At 53.9% G+C, this 18,305-nt stretch overlaps 5 protein-coding genes across 5 annotated transcripts; 3 read left to right on the top strand and 2 right to left on the bottom strand.

Moving 5' to 3' along the window:
• Positions 1-564: 564 nt before the first annotated feature.
• Positions 565-4,025, top strand: BKA58DRAFT_437675 (uncharacterized protein; the record flags this gene model as incomplete). The annotated part of the gene is made up of 4 exons (XM_046173509.1): positions 565-681; positions 875-2,476; positions 3,477-3,804; positions 3,901-4,025. The coding sequence occupies 4 exons, from the start codon at positions 565-567 to the stop codon at positions 4,023-4,025; spliced, it is 2,172 nt and encodes a 723-aa protein (XP_046027683.1).
• Positions 4,026-4,908: 883 nt separating this feature from the next.
• Positions 4,909-7,599, top strand: BKA58DRAFT_454689 (heterokaryon incompatibility protein-domain-containing protein; the record flags this gene model as incomplete). The annotated part of the gene is made up of 1 exon (XM_046174519.1): positions 4,909-7,599. A coding segment is annotated over one exon (2,517 nt), but the record flags the coding sequence as incomplete, so codon positions are not given.
• A 175-nt stretch (positions 7,600-7,774) lies between these two features.
• Positions 7,775-10,976, bottom strand: BKA58DRAFT_310682 (kinase-like domain-containing protein; the record flags this gene model as incomplete). The annotated part of the gene is made up of 3 exons (XM_046167301.1): positions 7,775-9,877; positions 9,925-10,022; positions 10,070-10,976. 3 exons carry the CDS (start codon positions 10,974-10,976, stop codon positions 7,775-7,777), a joined length of 3,108 nt encoding a protein of 1,035 aa, XP_046027681.1.
• Positions 10,977-12,351: 1,375 nt separating this feature from the next.
• BKA58DRAFT_335021 (ubiquitin ligase complex F-box protein GRR1) lies at positions 12,352-14,867 on the top strand. Its single transcript, XM_046168233.1, has 2 exons — positions 12,352-14,101; positions 14,151-14,867. Exons 1-2 carry the CDS (start codon positions 12,617-12,619, stop codon positions 14,520-14,522), a joined length of 1,857 nt encoding a protein of 618 aa, XP_046027680.1. The 5' UTR covers positions 12,352-12,616; the 3' UTR covers positions 14,523-14,867.
• Positions 14,868-18,196, bottom strand: BKA58DRAFT_357175 (uncharacterized protein). The gene is made up of 2 exons (XM_046168679.1): positions 17,485-18,196; positions 14,868-17,437 (listed from the first exon to the last, which is right to left on the bottom strand). Exons 1-2 carry the CDS (start codon positions 18,026-18,028, stop codon positions 15,003-15,005), a joined length of 2,979 nt encoding a protein of 992 aa, XP_046027679.1. The 5' UTR covers positions 18,029-18,196; the 3' UTR covers positions 14,868-15,002.
• Between the last annotated feature and the right edge of the window lie 109 nt (positions 18,197-18,305).

Genomic DNA, 18,305 nt, shown 5'->3' with positions numbered 1-18,305 from the left:
CAGCCAAGGGCGAATCAACATGTTCCCCAGCAAGGCGAGCAACACTCCCAAATCCTCTCCTCCAAGGGCTCCTGCATCCCGTCGCGACTCTCTCACGAATCATTGTCACTGCCGTGGCTGGACTCATCGTGCGCGGCGGCGTTTCCGATCGCTAATATTTGCTTGTCTCTCGTTGTAATTCTCCTTCTCTTCCCTTCTGATCGCACGCGCCAGCACCACACCCTCACCAGACAGGGAAGCTGCTTGCACGCGCATGCAAACCACCCCTCACAACTTCCGACCAGCGTCCCCACACCGACGTCTTGCCTCCTTCTCGCCCATGGCATTGTTTTTATAGCTGCAGCGCTTTATAATAGGGACCTTGCTACCGTGAGGCTACTTGTACACCGCAGTCTGCCAGCGGCCGCGGTCTCTGCCCGGCATCGCCCCTTCTCCGCCCTCGACACTCCTGGTTGCGTCGTCACCCGACGTCGACTGTCGCGTACTCGCACGCCGCTGTGCCCTACCGCCTCATAGTCTCCGGCACGTCATCGGTTGGTCCCCAGCCACCTCGCAGCCCCGTCCATGGCTACTTTCGCGTCCTCTCGCCATACGCCAGCTTCACTCCAGCAACTCACGCCCCCCAGTAGTTCCCACGGCGCAGGAGGATCGTGGGACTTTGCTGTGCCTGTCAACGATTCGGTACGTACCAAGTTTAGTCTCTGTAAAAATGCGTCATCTGGGTCCGGCACGACTCCGCTGGGACACTAGGTGCACTACTGCGGCTCTCCCCATGGCGCCTCTGACCGCCAAGTTCGCCCACTTACAATGCAATTTCAAGACCTGCCTACAATGATGTCAATGTGCGAGGAGTAGCGTGCTGACCATTGTGCAGAGACAGTCATACGACCAGGAGCCCTACATGTCTGAATACGGTGCTTCCGCCCACGATTCCCGACAGCCCCTCACTTCGCAAGCCAACGGATTCGTCAAGCCCGTACGCTCGCCCACGTGGGACTCACAGGACCAGAACCGCTCACAGTTGGTCCCTGACCGCATGAACGAACTGCATAAGAAGAAAAGTGGAGACATGATTGCCAGCAACATCGACCAGGACAGTGTGTTGGAGTACTACAAAAGCCACACCAACAACAAAAAGGGCCCCGTTTCCGTCAAGGGAAAGCCCAAGAAGAAGACGACCAAGCCTGGTGCAACAGAGCCCGAGTATGACGCAAACCACTGGATACACCGAGACAAGCTTAAGGAGATTGAGACTCGGGAACTAGAGGAGGCAGGCTTCAGGGTTGGACGGTCGAGCAGGTCGAACAGCCGCTCGCAAAGCGCCACGCGACGTGCGCGAGACCGCACAAACTCTGCATCTACGGACCACACGCAGAACGGCGAAGAGCGATCCGAGCCCCGCAAACGCATATCCACGATACCAGCTGAAGATGAGGATGCCACAGAGGAATACCATGCTTGGAGCCCGACGTTCCCGGCCGACGGCACGACCGAGTTCCAACCATCTTCTCAGAGAACAAACCACACTGTGAGGCCTAGTACTTCTCGCATTCCTCTACCCAAGACGAGCGGTATTCCTGTACCTGCTTCAATGGCAGAGCGTGACGCGCCGCTGCCAAGGTCTAGAGGGAACAGTGGAAACTGGAACGGGGACGCGATTGCTACCATGGGTGCACGCGTACGGAGCGGCAGTGTAGGCAGCCAAGCATTGCTCGATGATGTCGACGATGGTCGGCAGACGACGCCTCCATATGGTAGCCACAGGCGCAATACCTCTACTGGAAGCTGGAGTCCGCCTAAATCGCCCCAGAAGTCGCCTATGAAAGCCAAAACGCCAGGGAAGACCAACGCTACTGGAGCACGCAAAGCCAGTGCCCAGAAGACACAGCCTAGGTCCCGCGTAACATCCAACAACTCGCCTCCAAATCGTCCACGGACCAGTGGCGGGTCTACCACGACAAGGCCTACCACCAGCCACCGACCGGAAGGTGAGGCTCCATGGATAGCGTCCATGTACAAGCCCGACCCACGTCTGCCGCCAGACCAGCAGATTATCCCAACCCATGCCAAGCGAATGCAGCAGGAACAATGGGAGAACCAAGGGAGGGTCGGTTCCATGTACGACAAGGATTTCCGGTTGTTGAATGATGATGATATGGCGGACAAGCGACTATCACAGCTCGCCAACCTTGACCCCATCGCTATCGAGAAGGCTCGAGAGGCTGAAACCTGGCCACTTCCCAGTCCGACAAAGCCCGACTCACCTGCGTCGCTTGAGAAGGTTGACACAAACACTGCCAAATCGCCGGTCAACGAAGGTGGTTACAGCCTGACACCGAAGATACCTCAAGGTCCCGAGCGTGCTCCTTCACCAAAAATGGCCCCTCCTATCGCCCCGGCCGAGCCAAAGCCTGCCGTGACTCGCGTGCCCGAGCCGAAGGAGGAGCTCAAGGAGAAGAAGGGCTGCTGCTGCATCGTCATGTAGCTTTCATTGCTTTATATACCCATTTCATTCCTTACTTACACCAACTGCGTTCAAAGACAGGTTTCCTTCATTGTATGGCGTTACTGGAGCACAGCCTTTGGCTTGGTGGCTACATTCCTCTCTATATTCAACTCGTTACACACCCGGGCTGATAGCGTTCAGCGATCATTCTAGTGTTACACTTGCTATCTTTCTAAACCCTCCGTACAGTCTGTGCGTCTGGCGTTTGTATTCTTTCATCTGACTTGGGATACTTTTACATCCATGAGCATATCCGACCGGCCGACCGCCAGTATTTCCTTAGTTTATCGTATACAGAGATGGGACATTCATGTCCATGGCTAGCAATGGCCTCAGTAGGAGGATGAGATATGTTTGGAGGAGACATGGCTACGGCAGGTCCAAGCAGCAGCGACGGAGCTGTGTCGTGGTGGTAGAATGTACAGACATACAATGATATCGATCGTTCGAAACTTTGAATGTGTTCAACCTCTTTTCGTAAATTCTTCCCTCGCCAGAAGAGTGACGTAGTCTCGCTTCTGATCTGGATATCATGAGGGAACTATTTGTAGTAGGTCACAGGCCTACAAAGACGGCTTGCTCAACAGCCTTCACTATACCCTGGGTGGAACGTACCTTCTGTTATACACGATCTAGTTTTTGAGATTCATTGCTTTGTAGACAGCAACGTAACTTTCATCATCTGCTAAAGTCCACGGGTGCTGGTTAGCTCGTCCATGCGCTAGCATTTCTTCAGGCTAGCGTCTCCACAGAGTGCGAAATTCGAGCCGCAGCAGAACTTCGAACTTCCTTATCACCACAACCAACTCTCTTCGAGGAAAGTCGACAGATAGAAATCATCAATCATGGTATGTGGATTTCTGTCCCCCCTCCGATTCGAGCTGCTCTGTCGCGCAACGAGAATGGCACAGCGCTCAGCACCGCAACCCCGCGCTTTACACTCCCAGAACATCACTAACGTCGCCAACAGTCGGACGGAGAAGACGATACCAAATCCCAAGTCAGCGCGGCCGCCGAGGTCGAGGTCTCTGCCGATGCATCCGGTGGCAAGGGCCAGATGAGCGTCCTTGAGGCTCTCAAGGGTGTCCTCAAGCTCTCCCTCATCCACGACGGACTTGCCCGTGGTCTGCGCGAGGCCTCCAAGGCCCTCGACCGTCGCGAGGCGCACATGTGCGTTCTCAACGAGGCCTGCGAGGAGGAGGCATACAAGAAGCTCGTCGTTGCCCTGTGCTCCGAGCACAAGATCCCCCTCATCAAGGTTCCCGATGGCAAGCAGCTCGGCGAGTGGGCCGGTCTCTGTAAGTTTTATCCTGTGGGGTGCTGAAGGCCGAAAAACTTCGCGCGCGCGACACCATCCAATGCCAAACATGAACCACCACTAACAAGCTCAATAGGCCAGATCGACCGTGAGGGTAACCCCCGCAAGGTCGTCAACTGCTCTTGCGTCGTCGTCAAGGACTGGGGTGAGGAGTCCCAGGAGCGCAGCATCCTCCTCAACTACTTCCAGACCGAGCAGTAAACGTGCCTCACCCGCGAGCACGATGCCCATCCACACACGACTTGTCTCGCACAATCCACCTTCTGCTGCATCGGTTCGGTCGCACGTCGGCATGACACGGAGTTTGGGAGGGATGGAAGGGCGGATACAGGGTTCACGATGTGATGGGTTGCATGGATTTAGACAGGTCATCAGGCCATGATACCAAATGAGAAAGGATTGAATGAACGTCAAACTTGCACCAGCTTGTCAAAATGCTACGTGGATATTATCGAGCACCATATGACAAATGATGATGATCTACGCGCAAAACACTCACAACACAACTACCTAGGTATGTTTGGGTATGCCATGGCCGTGGCTGCTGACGGCGAATAAGCGATTGGGCGTTGCACTTACATGAGCTCTCGTATTTTCAGCTGAGCTTCGCATCAACTCGACTACGCAACCTTTCACACAGCAATGACCTTGTCTGGCTGATGCGAGACATCACGTACGTATTCGCAACACAGACTTCCAAACCGAAAGCACAATGGACACAGACTATTGTAAGGTCTGCAACAACCTTGAGTTGATGTCAGATCGCAGCTTGATGAATGTACGTCATCATCGCATCGCCTTTGATTTCACGCCTGTAGAGCTACTTTCGGCTTACTTGCAATGCTCGTATTGCTGTATGCTATTCGAAGGAATCCGGCAATTCAAGGATGAGATTGGAAACTTCGTCGACTCTGTGGCTCGTATATATGCACGCGGACCGGTAGACAATATACCACCAACACTATCACTCGAAATCTACTTCAAGGAATCGCGGCCCAAACTTGAGATTGAGTTCCGTTCCAAGGGTGATGTCGGTATGTCTGTCAGGCTACTTATTGTGCATACGATGTGCTGATTGTACTTTGTAGCACTGCACCCGATAATTTCACCATCCAAGCAGTCATATCAACCGCGAGAAGCTACCTCGACCGAGAGTCTGCTATGGGTTCGATCAAATATCAGTCATTGTCTGCAAAGTCACAGCAGATGTTCAAAGGACACGGAACAACTCCTACCTACCAGAACACTCAGCATTGAGAGCTTGCCGGATGGCGTTATGAAGGTACGCCTATGTGAGACTAAAGGTGTGCGGGGGAGATACGCATGTCTAAGTCATCGATGGGGTGGATCTGAAATGGCTCTGACCACCCGGGCTACATATGCCAACAAGCTCGATGGGATACCCTGGGGCGAAATACCGAAAACGTTCCAGGATGCCATCACGTTTGCAAAATCGTTGGAAATCGCCTACATCTGGATCGACAGCTACTGCATCGTTCAGGACGATGACAATGATTGGAAGCAGGAGTCTGAGAGAATGGCTGATGTCTACCGATCCTCATACATCACGATAGCGGCGACTGTGGCACAAAACAACGAATCCGGACTCTTCTGGCCAAATGACATGTCTCACGAAAAGGTCTTTCAGGCCGGGCTGCAAGGACTCTCTAGAACTCTGTTAGTACGACGGGTCATGCAGCACTGGGAGCGGGTATGGACGTCGAATAGCGAGAGCCGGTTTCCTCTACTTACAAGAGCCTGGGTGTTCCAGGAGAGATTACTAGCCCCTCGAGTTGTGCATTTCAGTCACCTCGAGCTCGTGTGGGAATGCAACGGACAGGGTGACTGCCAATGCGGCTCTTTCGACAACCGTTCAAATGCGAAGGGCATGGAATGGTATCTAAACAACTCATGGCGATATGCCATTGAGTTGTTTAGTTCTCTGAAGCTCACAAGGGAGTCGGATCGTCTTACAGCACTACATGGATTTGCGACATTCTATGCGCCCATTGTCGCAGCCACCTTGGAAAAGGATTATTCCTCTGGACTGTGGAAGCACTCATTACCTCTCGATCTCCTATGGCGAGTCGATCCCACCACGCTATCGAGTTCGAGTCCGCCACGTTTGTGCCGCTGTTGGGATTCTGAGATCAGCTCTTCGAGCTTCGTACCGCCAGGGAAATTATCGGTCCGTACAGATTACCGGATAGCATACAGTTCTCAGCTGTCAAAACGTTGTCAATACTCATATTCTGCCGCTTGTTCCAGTGAGTGTCTTCGTAGGAGAAAGCTCTGTCGCTTTGGGAACTTCGCGGCTGCTATCAGCCCGTACTATGCGGTCAATGAAGTGAGCTGTGTTGACGGAAAGCAAAGTCATGCCAACATAGTCAGTCTGTACGTTCAGGAAAGGGCGAACCCAAGGAGTAAAGAGCAGTCGGACCCTCACAGTGACGCAGCGCCATTTCCATCCTGGTCTTGGGTGTCTGCGCGCAGCCGAGTTAAGTACTGGCACGATTTGGAACTGAAAGCATACGACTATGGTCGACTCGCATGTATCGATGGTACTACTATACGCGCGACTGGAAAAATCCTTGGAGCCACTCTTGTGTACGATGAAACACTGGAGCTAGGAAGTAAAAACATTCGACCGCACCAGGCTCCAGGTGCAGACGAGGCCCCTTTCTTCGAACACCACCATCAAATCTTGACTTACTCCGTAAGCATAAGTCACTCCGACGGCGACGGGTCTTCAAAGTTCCCCTTCTTCCCAGACTCCATACTATGTTTGGAGGGTACGACATATCTTCGCAACTTCACTCCAATATTCTTGTTTCATGTCACCAGTAACGTATATCTGGTGCTTAAGGAAGTACGATATGACGAAGAGGAGCACGACGATAGGGACTACAAAAGATGGATCAATTATAACAACGCTTTGCAACACACTCAAGCAGTATTATTGACCTGCCGTTCTCCGGATCATAGCCGAGAAGACGCGACGATCAGCGTCAACATCACACAAGCTTCGCAGTCATATCACTCATTGGAACGACCATTTCTTTTCAACCACGCAGATCCTGCCTTCCATAAAAGCGAATCCTCCCAGCGGTTTTGGAAAAGACTTCTAGGACCAGCAGTCTACAAAGATCCGCCAGACCGTCTTCTTCCGCCAGAAAACACGACGCAAACACCATTTGTGGAATCTCCAGCACATCCGTCAAATGCTCCTCCATCGTCAACGACCTCAGGGCTGAAGGAAAATCTTTTCGATATACCAGTTCGGCTTGCAACCCCAACAGCAGCAAAGCAAAACGACCGCGAAACCATTTCTACAGGACAGGACACTGATCCCAATTCTACGCATCCAATCCAAAGTGCCTCGAAAGACCCTTTGCCACATGACACCAGAGGCAAATCCGCCGAACAGTCACAGTCACAGTCACAGCCACCAAAAACTGCTAGCGCAAAGTTGTTCGCATTTCCAAGACGCGAAAAATTAAAATATCCGTTCCAACGAATTGGCGTTCTGAGAATTCCTGGGAGTCCACAAGATATCTTGAAAAAGCATTCCTTGTGGGATCAAACCATCTTCATCCAATGATCAGTTGTCAAGTTGGGTGCCGGACCAACATTGCGCTCTTCGACGAGCCATACATCACCATGATACTGATTTTACCGCCCTTTCTGTTTCTCCTATCATGGTCGTCGTAGATGTTGGAACGGCAGAGACGTTACTCGCCACATCACACAGCGACAAGTTTCCGTGCTATCCCAATAATAATTCTATATTCTTGCCAACACTCCCTCCCTCTACATATGTATATATATTGCGATCTGTCTGATAATGCTTATCCCTTGCCACATGCTATGCAAACGCTTCAAAATAAAAGTTAACAGGAGATGGATAGATCTCAACCTTCACACACCAAGCAAACTCAAACCAACGACGCTTAGACGTCACGAACGGTACGGAGAGGAATCTCCGTCTCCACCATTTCCAAGCCGCTAAGACTGGGGTACCGCTTGCTAAAGGTGTCGACGTCAAAGTCGTCACCGCCGTCGCGGGCGATGGGCGGTAGTGGCTTCTCTTTGGTGGCGAGGGTTGATTTCACAGGTGATCCCTGGCCCGGAGCTACTGAGCCGCCAGTTTGGAGAGCCTTAGGCTTGGGAGCCCGGGGAGGGGGGCCGGAGGGGTTGCGAACGTTGATTGTGGGTGGTGCGGAGGCGGAGGGTGTTGGCGGAGGCATGTTTGGTCGGATCGAAGACGGCTTCGCGTACGAGAGATCTTGAGGCTGTTGCGAAGAGACGTTCATGGGCTTGCGGGCAATGGCAGGTGGCTGTCGTGCTCCGCTTTGGTCTTGGGGCCGCATGGGTAGAGGCTTTCCAGTATCGGTGTACTTGCCGTAGCCCTCAGCTGTGCGGTTGGAAGCTGCTGGCTTGCTGCTTTCATCGAGCAGGTTCTTGACGCGATTTTGGATGGACGAAGCCTTGGATGGGCCGCCTTTGGGCTTTCCTTGCCCTTGCGAAGCGACGCGTTGCTTGTACTCTGCAGCAGCAGCTTCAACGCGGCGCTCTTCTTCAGCCAACTGTCTCTTCTCAAGTTCTCTTCGAACTTCTGGTGATAGATCTTGCGTTTCATCGATCTGACTGCGGTCGTCGTCACTCAAGCCACCAGTAGCTTCGGAGCCGGCAATGGGAGTCAAACCGCCCTTGGAATCGATGAGCTGGTCGGTTGGTGTCATGGGCGGTTGATCGCGTTCGTGGTCAGGTGTCTTTGTAGACTCGAAGCGACGGAAGGCATCGCCAAATCGTCCCTTGACGATGTTTGTGATGCTACCACGTTTTCCGTGTTTGCCTTGTTGGCTACTTCTGGAGCTACTTCGGCGGTGTTTGTGACCGTGCTCATCCTGTTCGATGGAGCGGAGGAAATCCACGCTTGACCTAACGTTCTTCTCTTCGGATTCAGAGTCGTCGATTGCGTTTGCAGTGACGCGGCGTTGGAGTGATGGAGCGTCAAAATTACGACCAGGTGTCATTTCTCGATCACGTAGATAGTCAAGGTTCGACTCTACATGCATGCTAGCCGGGCGTGCATTTGAGTTTGCAGATCTCGACCGATCAATGGCGGAGCCTAGGTCCATGTTGGAGGGACGCTGGCTTTCCAAGGAGGGTCTAGATGAAGCCGGGGATTGAGGGATGCTGAGCTGAGATTTGGATCTTGACTCAAAAGAAGGCCGTGCTGGCAAAGCGAATTCGGGCCTTAATGATGGACTGCTCAAGGGACTCCTCGGGCGAGGTTCTGACGCCTGTTGACTCAAAGCACGGTTGTGGTGCGATGATAGAGGCACCTTCCAAATGGGCCGGCTGTTGACATCGGGGAGTTTCTGCTGGGCTGGAACGGGAGATGCTCGTGGGGACGTTTGTACGCCAGTAGAGACCATGCCGACCCGCTGTGGGATGGGCGACTGTATGTTTACGCTGTCATTGCGTGGACTATCTTTGGCTTCGTAGGGCTGTGGTTTCCTGAGCGAGGTCGTCCTGGACACACCCGTGGAGGACACTGCGGTCGAGGGCTTTACCCCGGGGGTTGAGTCGACCTTGGAGAGCGGCGGTGACGCAAAAGCCTCATCTGCAAGCGCATCTGTCACCCGCTTGGTAAGTGCTGGGTCGGAAGTCGTTGGCGCTTCGCCAAACTCAAACTTCTGGCCTCGGTCATGCAATAAAGAAAACTCATCCAGAGACGGGAAGCGCGAGGCCAGCTCGTCAGCAGCAGCTCGTCTGACCTGAACATCCTGCGAGTCAAGGGCAGCGAATGGATCGGATGTTGTTCCTCTCATAGGCGATGGACTTGGCCTCGCTGCCGCTGGAGGTGGCTGGGCTGGACCTGTGGGCCTGCCTCTTCTCATGGGTGTAATGTCTGGTACTTGCTGTACCTGCACTGTAGGTGCTACTCTTTGCAGGCCCACAACAGGAGGCGGCGAAGAAACCTGAGGCTCGGTAGGAGGAAGTTGCTGGTTCCGGCGGGCTTCTGACTGCGTTCTGCCAGAGTAGATCTGGCTAGTCTTAGCATGGGGCCGTGAAGCCAATATGTCAAACATACGTCTTTGATAGGAATGGGCCGATGTCGCATCGAACAGACTTCGGCGACCACCTGGTAGATGTTGGGTCTGTGCTGTGGGTTCTCTCGCAGCATCGAGCCTGTTTACAATCAGTATTTTTCCATGGCCTAGTCTTGCTGCGCATACCTATGAGCTTCTTTATCCTGTCAGAGAACTGGGGGTAGGCTGGGTACTTGAACGTGGCGTTCAGGATAGCCATCTGTCCAACCTCCTCGAAAGGTGTAGTATAGTAGCATAGCTTGTACAAGAGCACCCCCAGCGCCCAGATGTCGCTCTTCTCGTCTATTGGCTGCTTGCGATATACGTCGATCATTTCCGGACTGCGATACTGTAGTGTAGTGTGCCGTTGCACATCGTCCTCGATCAGTCTCCCTTCGGCGGCAGTTGTGGCGGCGGGTCGAGGGGGTGCGGTCGATCCGAAATCGCAGAGTTTGTATATCTTGTTGTCTCCCACAGAAGTGATCAGGACGTTTTCGACCTTGAGATCGCGGTGGAGGAGCGGAGGCTTAAGGTAGTGCATGGTAGCAACGCCCTCGACGACGTCTGAGAAGATGTGCAGAATCTCAGGCTCCGTCAGTCTGTGCTGGAGCCTCGTGTTCATGAAGTCGATCAAGCCGCCTCCTGAGCAAAACTCCATAAGCAGGAAGACTTCATAGCCTCCTGTTTTCAGTTGTGAAGCATGCGAGTCCATGTAGGTGACGATCTTGCTGTGGCCCTTGAGCTTCTTCATGGTCTCGACCTCGGTCCTCATGTTCGCCAGTGCATCTTTGTCCGCACAAGCTACCCTCTTCAAGACGGCAGTCTCGGGGGTTCCATTATCGGACTTGGGTACGCGGACGAGGTAGACGTGCGCGAAACCACCCTCGGAGAGGTACTTTTCGATGGTGACACGGTGGTTGCCGACCTGGACCTTGGTGCCAGACGCAAAGGTGCCTGGGGGAGCATTGGAGACGGCGATGGGCGCGGGAGCGCGGTATGCGGCCTGCTGGGCCATGGGATGGGCGGCCGAGGGCGCATAGCGAGCGGTGGACATGTTGGGCGGTGAGGGAGCCTGCTGCGGTGCAGGACAACGGCGAGGCTATATTTTGCGCATCGAAAAGACGACAGACAGGGCGGGGGTGGCTCTCAGACGCGAGACGGGGGAACGGGTGGTGAGGTGGAGTGAAGGTGGCATGCCTGGAGATGCTTGTGATCGTACAGTAGGAAACGGACCCTTGCAACCACGAGCGCATGGACGAAGCCACACCAACGTCACAATGTATCTTTAGACCGCGACGCCTCGGGCATGCACGCTGGGTTTGGACATTTCTATTTAGCTCTATGGCCCCTCAGATGACTATTCCAGTATCACAGACTCGAGAAAGCCGTAGCCCGAGCATGTAGCGCCAAGCTGGGGCACTTTATTCGGTAGTGTACGTGGTTTCTCTCCCGACGTGTTCATTGGGCAGACGCTTGGTGTTCGCAGCCAGGTCGACTTAACACCAAGACGTTTCGTGAAACATTACGACCTGTGTGCGCATGCGAGGGGTTGGTTGCTTTGGTCAAAATATGCAGCCACAGACTTGGTTAGTGTAACATGCTCATCAGAGGGCAGCAGATGTTGACTACGCTGCGTAGTTGGATATGCAATGTACAGCACGAGGTACAGCAATGGTAGACTATCAGATATTCCGTCCCATATTTCTTCTTCGACGACTTCCAAGATCTAGCGACTAATCGACAGTGTGATGTGATAAGTCCAGACAACGGCCCTGTCGATCCTCAGATCTCCAGATGGGTGTACCATGGATGCAACAACTGGAACGTGTATGGAGAGATCTGGATGCAGATGCAAAGGCAGACGCAGACGGGAGGTTCCCGACTGACGCGGCCCGTGTCATTGCTAAGTTGCTTTTGTTGTAAACCCCGATGAGGGGTTCTTGTAGTCATTCACGCAAGTGAACAGGTATAGTCGAGACAGCCAGTAACGGTGAAGGAGTAGCAAATTGATGATGGCAGGCATAGGCGCGGGGTCACGGCTTCCACAACAGTCTGCCGTACAACCTGCAGCCATGGCAACATGGGATACCGCTACTGTACACGACGCGACTTGGACGCGGCTATGTCATATGGCGATGGCGGGGAAGAACACTTAGGCGTGGACGATGCTAGAGCACATGACGCCGTGGCAGTGTGCAGGTCGGGGGTCAGGACAGCCGTGATGCCGACAGCAAACATGGCAAAGCGTTGACCCTGCAGTGCAAGCGCGGTGGACGAGGGATAGAGGGATCGTCGTGTGGGAGAGGCAGACGAGGACGTCGTGCTTGGACGTGCGGCGAGGGCAGTTGCAGGGAAGGACCTTGGCGGGATGCGACGATGGGCAGCGACCCACTCATGACTGCCCAGACGACTTGACCCTTCCCTTCTTTACCTCCGCACTGTCGTGTCGTGTGTTGTCGCCTTGCCTGTGCCTATTTAGGAGCGTCAAGACAGTCGCCTCCTCCGCTCTCGTTTCCCAGACCGCACTGGTGTTGTTGTATTTGTAGAGTAAGCGGGCTGCCCCATACACCCGCCAGCCGCCGCGTACACCATCACACCGATTGTGCCCTCTAGACGCTGTTTTACGCCCACCGCAATCACGTCTGCCCGTCTATATACACCGAAGCCCCCGCGACTCCTGACACGCCCGGTACCATGGCCGAAAACCCCAGACTCGCACGCGTTCGACAAGGCAACTCGGCGCGCTCACGACGGCCCCAGAGAGACGCCAGCACCTCACGCTCCGACTCTTCCGCCTCGACCTCGCCCGAGCGCGGCTACGACGATGAAGACAAGGACTCCATCATGCTGCAGTCCAACGACTCGCTCTCGTCGCTGGCGCCTTCAGTATCGCCCGACTCGGACGACGAGGCTCGCCGGCGGGCCATCGAAGAGCAGAACCGCGTCTCGCCCGTCTCCCGCCTGCCCGCCGAGCTCATGATCGCCGTCTTCGCAAAACTCTCCTCCCCCGCCGACCTCAAGAACTGCATGCTCGTCTCCAAGACGTGGGCAGGAAACAGCGTCGGCCTGCTCTGGCACCGCCCCTCAACGAACAAATGGTCCAATGTCAAGAGCGTCATACAGACCGTCCAGACGGTCAACAGCTTCTTCGACTACAGCAGTCTGATCAAACGTCTGAACTTGTCCGCCCTGGGCGGTGAAGTCAGCGACGGGACCCTGAAACCTCTCTCAAGTTGCAAGCGTGTTGAGCGCTTGACCCTGACCAACTGCACAAGACTGTCCGACCTTAGTCTGGAGGCCATGCTCGAGGACAACCGCTACATCCTCGCCCTGGATGTCACCAACGTCGAGTCCATCACCGACAGGTCAATGTTCGCTCTGGCCAAACACGCAGTCCGCCTGCAGGGTCTCAACATCACAAACTGCAAGAGGATCACAGACGATTCGCTCGAGGAAGTTGCCAAGAATTGCAGACATCTGAAGCGCCTCAAGCTGAATGGATGCTCGCAACTCAGCGACAGGAGCATCATCGCCTTTGCCAGGAACTGCCGCTACATCCTCGAAATAGATCTCCACGACTGCAAGAACCTCGACGATGCCTCCATCACTACGCTCATCACAGAAGGTCCCAACCTCCGCGAGCTACGATTAGCCCATTGCGCCAAGATCACCGACCAGGCCTTCCTCCGTCTCCCCGCCGAGGCTACCTACGACTGCCTACGTATCCTAGATCTTACCGGTTGCGACGAACTACAGGACTCTGGTGTCCAGAAGATAGTCCACGCAGCTCCACGGCTTCGCAACCTGGTCCTCGCCAAGTGTCGAAACATTACCGACAGAGCCGTCATGGCCATCACTCGTCTGGGCAAGAACCTCCACTACATACATTTGGGACATTGCGCCAACATCACAGATGTCGGTGTCGCGCAGCTGGTCAAGCTATGCAACCGCATACGGTACATTGATCTCGCATGCTGCATTGCTCTCACCGACGCCTCGGTTATGCAACTCGCTGCTCTACCCAAGCTCAAGCGCATTGGTCTGGTCAAGTGTGCGGCCATAACGGACCGCAGCATACTAGCACTCGCCAAACCGAAGCAAATTGGCTCCAGCGGTCCCATCGCACCCAGCGTGCTCGAGAGAGTGCATCTCAGCTACTGCACCAATCTCTCCTTAGCCGTAAGTGCCCCACCCAAGACAAAACCCGTGCCTTTACTGACATGAACAGGGCATCCATGCGCTCCTCAACAATTGCCCCCGCCTGACCCACCTCTCTCTCACTGGCGTCCAAGCTTTCCTTCGTGATGATCTTCTCGCCTTCTGCCGCGAGGCACCCCCCGAATTCAACGATCACCAGCGTGAAGTGTTCTGCGTCTTCAGCGGCGTTGGCGTACAACGTCTGCGCGTCTTCATGAACACTAACGGTGGAGACGACGTTGATAACGAGGACAACGCTTTCGATCTCAACGACGGCACCATGTACCACGAGGAGGAGGATGGTGATAACATGGTCGTTGTCACCGCACAAGCGAACATAATGGCCATTGACGAAGAAGACGACTTCGGCAACGACGACAGCGAGATGGCAGGGCAAGATTAGGAAATTCGCGCACCGCGCGAGCATCGAAGGCGGTCAACTGCACAGCCATCGAACGTTTCCTGATTTCTTAGTGTCTGCATCGCTCATTTTAAATGTTCGCAGCCGCTTTTTCAGCATTTATAGAGGTGTTTGGAGGTGTTGGTCTCTTTGGCATCATTAGCGGCGCTATAGGATATTATCGTTTCTGTAAGGGTACAGAAACGAACAGTTGGTCTGACAGGCCTCACCTCGGTGGCGATTATACCCTTTTTGCGTTTCTTTAGCTTTTTATTCGTAGAATAGCGCGTGCAGGGAAGACGTTGAGATCTCCAGACCAGGAGCATCACGGACAGATGGGCGCACAGCTTCTTAAAACTATATCTGTTTACTCCCCACTACTTTGGTACACTCCGTATCTTGAACTATGCTACCTTTTCACTAAGACATGCGAATCCTAACAGATATCCAAATGTTAGTGGCCGCCTCTCTACCATCTCCTCATCACTTCATCAACCCACACATGCACCCACAGTCCGGCACAGGACACATGGCATGTCTAGCAAACCAATCTCTCGCATGATGACCGTGAAACCCATGCGTACAATTCATGCAAAATACCATCATCCTGCCCTCCTTATCCTCTCCCTTGAGCGTCTCGTACGCCCCCTGCTTACTCGGATCGGGCGAGCCCAGCCACAACATACACAGCGCACATCTCGGCATCTGCGCCGCACAGTTTGGGCAATGGAGTCCAGGAGTGCTAGCCGCGGATTTCTGTTGTAGCGGTGCAGCAGGCTTCCCACCCGCGCCCCCACCAAACGACAAAGAAGCCGTTGCACGATGCGTCGTCGTCGCCGTGGACGGCGCGTTATTCATCCCACCCGCCTGATGCGCAGTAGGAAGCAACCTCTTCGTACTACTCCTCGGATCCTTCCTCAACGCAAGATTCTGCTGGCAATTCAGACACCGCAGGGTCAAGCTCGGTTGACTGGGTTTGTTCACACTCCTTCCCTCGCGCGTTACACTGAGTAGATTGTGTTCTTTGACGTAGCGTGTGCGCTCGAGGAACGTGCGCCAGATCTGCTGTTGCTCGAGATACATGTCTTTCCAGAGGGTCCAGCGCGGGTCTTGGATGTAGAGGGGGCAGGCGCGGGAGAGCAGGAGGACGGCGTTTTGTAGGCCGGTGGTGGGGTGATGCGAGATGTGCGTTTGGAGGAGGGAGAGGGAGCTCGTTGTTAGGCCTGTGAGGAGGAGGGCAGAGATGTCGCCTTGGGCTATTGCGGTTGTTGTGGTGGTGGTGAGGAAGGTGGTCAAGGAGGGGTCTGGTAGGTATTTCAGGGCGACGGCTACGCGGTCAGAGAGGGTGAGTTGGGGCATCGAGACTACGCTTGACCAGTCGCCTGTGATGAAGTAGGTGAGCAGGGATTTTAAGTATGCGTCGCTAGTCATGTCGGCCATCCACGCGCAGGCTTCTCTTTGCTCGGCTGAGACCCCGGAGGAGGGCGAGGCGCAGGCTATAACGGCTGCGAGACCGATGTCATCTTGTGGAAGATTCTTGCTTGTAAGACTGGCTCGGAGGAGGGTCAGTGCGATGTCCTTGTGCCCTTGGAACACCGCAAGGACGATTGCTTTGTATATCTCGCCTTCATCTATGAGCCGTTGACAGTTTTGTTCTACGCCGGCTTTCTCGAGGGGCCAGCCGCAGAGACTGAGACACAATTGCCTGTTCTCTGGATATTCTGTGTTCACGCCATGGAAAATGGGGAATTCCATAGCTTCAACTATCTCTTTCACTGCATCGCTGAACATCTCTTGACTTGTCTTTGTATCCGGATCGATGAGTCGCTCATCGTACATTGTCAGTTCGTTTGCCCATATTGAGCTCACTCCCAAATATTTGAGATCGAGGCCGTTGCCCACCATACCGTCTCCTGCGGCATGAGCATCCATGCGGTCGATTAGCGTCCACACATCAACCAGCCAGGGATCGTTGTGGACGATAGCCTTGTTCTTAGCACAATCGAGAGAGTAGCCTTCTTGGACACGTCGTTTGGGCGCTTGGAGGACGGCTAGATAATCAGGGAGAGGAATCTTGAACTCAGGGAACGCAAGATCGAGGAGGTCCTCGTGCATGTGATGGCTGGGGTGTTCTGTCGACAAAAGAGGTAGGCTTCGTTGGCTGTTGCTGAGGCTCAGTCTATCAATACTGGCGGAGAGGTTGGGTCTGTGATCATGTTCGATATCGTACTTGTCGCCTAGTGCTCTGTTTTGTACCTGGATTAGATCCTCTGCTACAGTACCATATGGCGAAGTCGGCCTAGCGATGCAGGTGCGGTCTTTATATATCTCGTCCAACGCGCTTACGTTGATACGAGGCGGTGTTGGCGGTACTCTGAGAACTTCGACTTCCCGATTCGAATGCAGTGCTAATGCACATTGTCCACCGAGAGGGTTCCCAGTAGTCATAAAGTCGTATGCCACGACGCGCTCTTTTTCATCGTGCCGATGCTGTTTGTCGTGCGAGGCATAGCGAAGATGATGTGTGGCTTTGGTGTAGTATGGAGATGCCCATGCTCGAGCGAAAGGTGTATCTGCTGTCTCCGAAGGTTGATGAGAGTGCTGTGCTAATTCGATGATCTTGAATTCTCCTGTGTTTGCAAGTACTCCAAATGTGCCTCGCTTGGTACCAGAGTACCGAAGACTCCATATAGAAGCCGACTGTGAGTTGTCTACGACTGGCTTGAACTCTAGGACGGCACCTCCGCTCGCACTATCGTTGGATGCTACTCGTTGCTTGACGAAGCGTGTGTCCCAAACAGTCACAGTTGGATCTCCTGCCGTGCCCGCGGATAGAAAGTAATTTTCGTCCAACGGATCTATGGAGATGTTGTGCACCTGGCGTGTTTGAAACTGCGCAATGCCCGCTGTGCTAGAGTCTATAAAGAATGAGCAGGGGATGTTCACTGCTTTATGTGTGACCCACCTCTGAGATCGTAAATGCGCACGTATTGCCTCGAGACACCCGCGACGAGCATATCAGGCTGTCCAGTGAAGAACTTGATACTAGATATGGCCTCGGAGCTCGCCAACTTCTTGTACGGTTCATCCTTGGCTGTGACTCGTGAGTCGTTCATATCGTAGATGTTGAGACAGACATCATTCCTGACTCTATCCAGCCCCGTAGCAAGTAGATTCTTAGCGCTGAAAGCGATAGAGTTGCATTTCCTTTGGTGTCGGATAGAAAATGAGTGGATGTAGTCGTGATCGGGCTTGTCCGGATCCAATGTAACGATCGTAGCCTCTCCAGAAGCAGAACCGACAGCAACCACACTCGGATCCTTCTTGGACCAGTCGAAAGCCGTGTAATTTGGCAGCTTATCTCGAATGCATATCTGCTTATAGTTGACCTTGCTCTTACTAAACTCTTCAATTTGACACAGACGTAGCCTATTACCCGCAACGTCGATGATCAAGAAGCGAGGGTTGTCTCGTGTCGAGTGCGGCGACCATCTTATTGCAGCTTCCATCTCACTGGCTGACTATCGCGACTCCGCGATAATGGATGTTCAAGGTCCGAAAGCGGAGTAAGGAAGCCTCATGAATCAGTGAGAAATAGTCTGAAGGAACCCGGAGCGAGCGATGTCGTGTGCATGTTGCAATACACTCGACTTTGCTATGTCATCGTGCAAGATGGGACCTTGGAAGAGCATGGGTGAACGCCTGACGCGTGATCTCACTTGGCGCGCATCGGGCGGTCAAGCAACCTTAATTCTGCCGCCCCACTAAAACTTCCCTTCCCTCGAT

This window comes from Alternaria rosae (assembly GCF_020736505.1).
Source record: "Alternaria rosae strain MPI-PUGE-AT-0040 chromosome Unknown BKA58scaffold_3, whole genome shotgun sequence".
In the NCBI taxonomy this organism is placed as follows: Eukaryota; Fungi; Ascomycota; class Dothideomycetes; order Pleosporales; family Pleosporaceae; genus Alternaria; species Alternaria rosae.
The sequence above is the reverse complement of the archived record's forward strand: the minus strand, read 5'-3'. Positions and strand labels throughout refer to the sequence as shown.

Coding starts and splice junctions, on each gene's coding strand:
- BKA58DRAFT_335021 (XM_046168233.1), top strand. CDS start 12,617: ATGGCCGAAAACCCCAGACTCGCACGCGTTCGACAAGGCAACTCGGCG. Junction 14,102..14,150: donor GCACCAATCTCTCCTTAGCC/GTAAGTGCCCCA, acceptor TGACATGAACAG/GGCATCCATGCGCTCCTCAA.
- BKA58DRAFT_357175 (XM_046168679.1), bottom strand. CDS start 18,028: ATGGAAGCTGCAATAAGATGGTCGCCGCACTCGACACGAGACAACCCT. Junction 17,438..17,484: donor GCGCATTTACGATCTCAGAG/GTGGGTCACACA, acceptor CATTCTTTATAG/ACTCTAGCACAGCGGGCATT.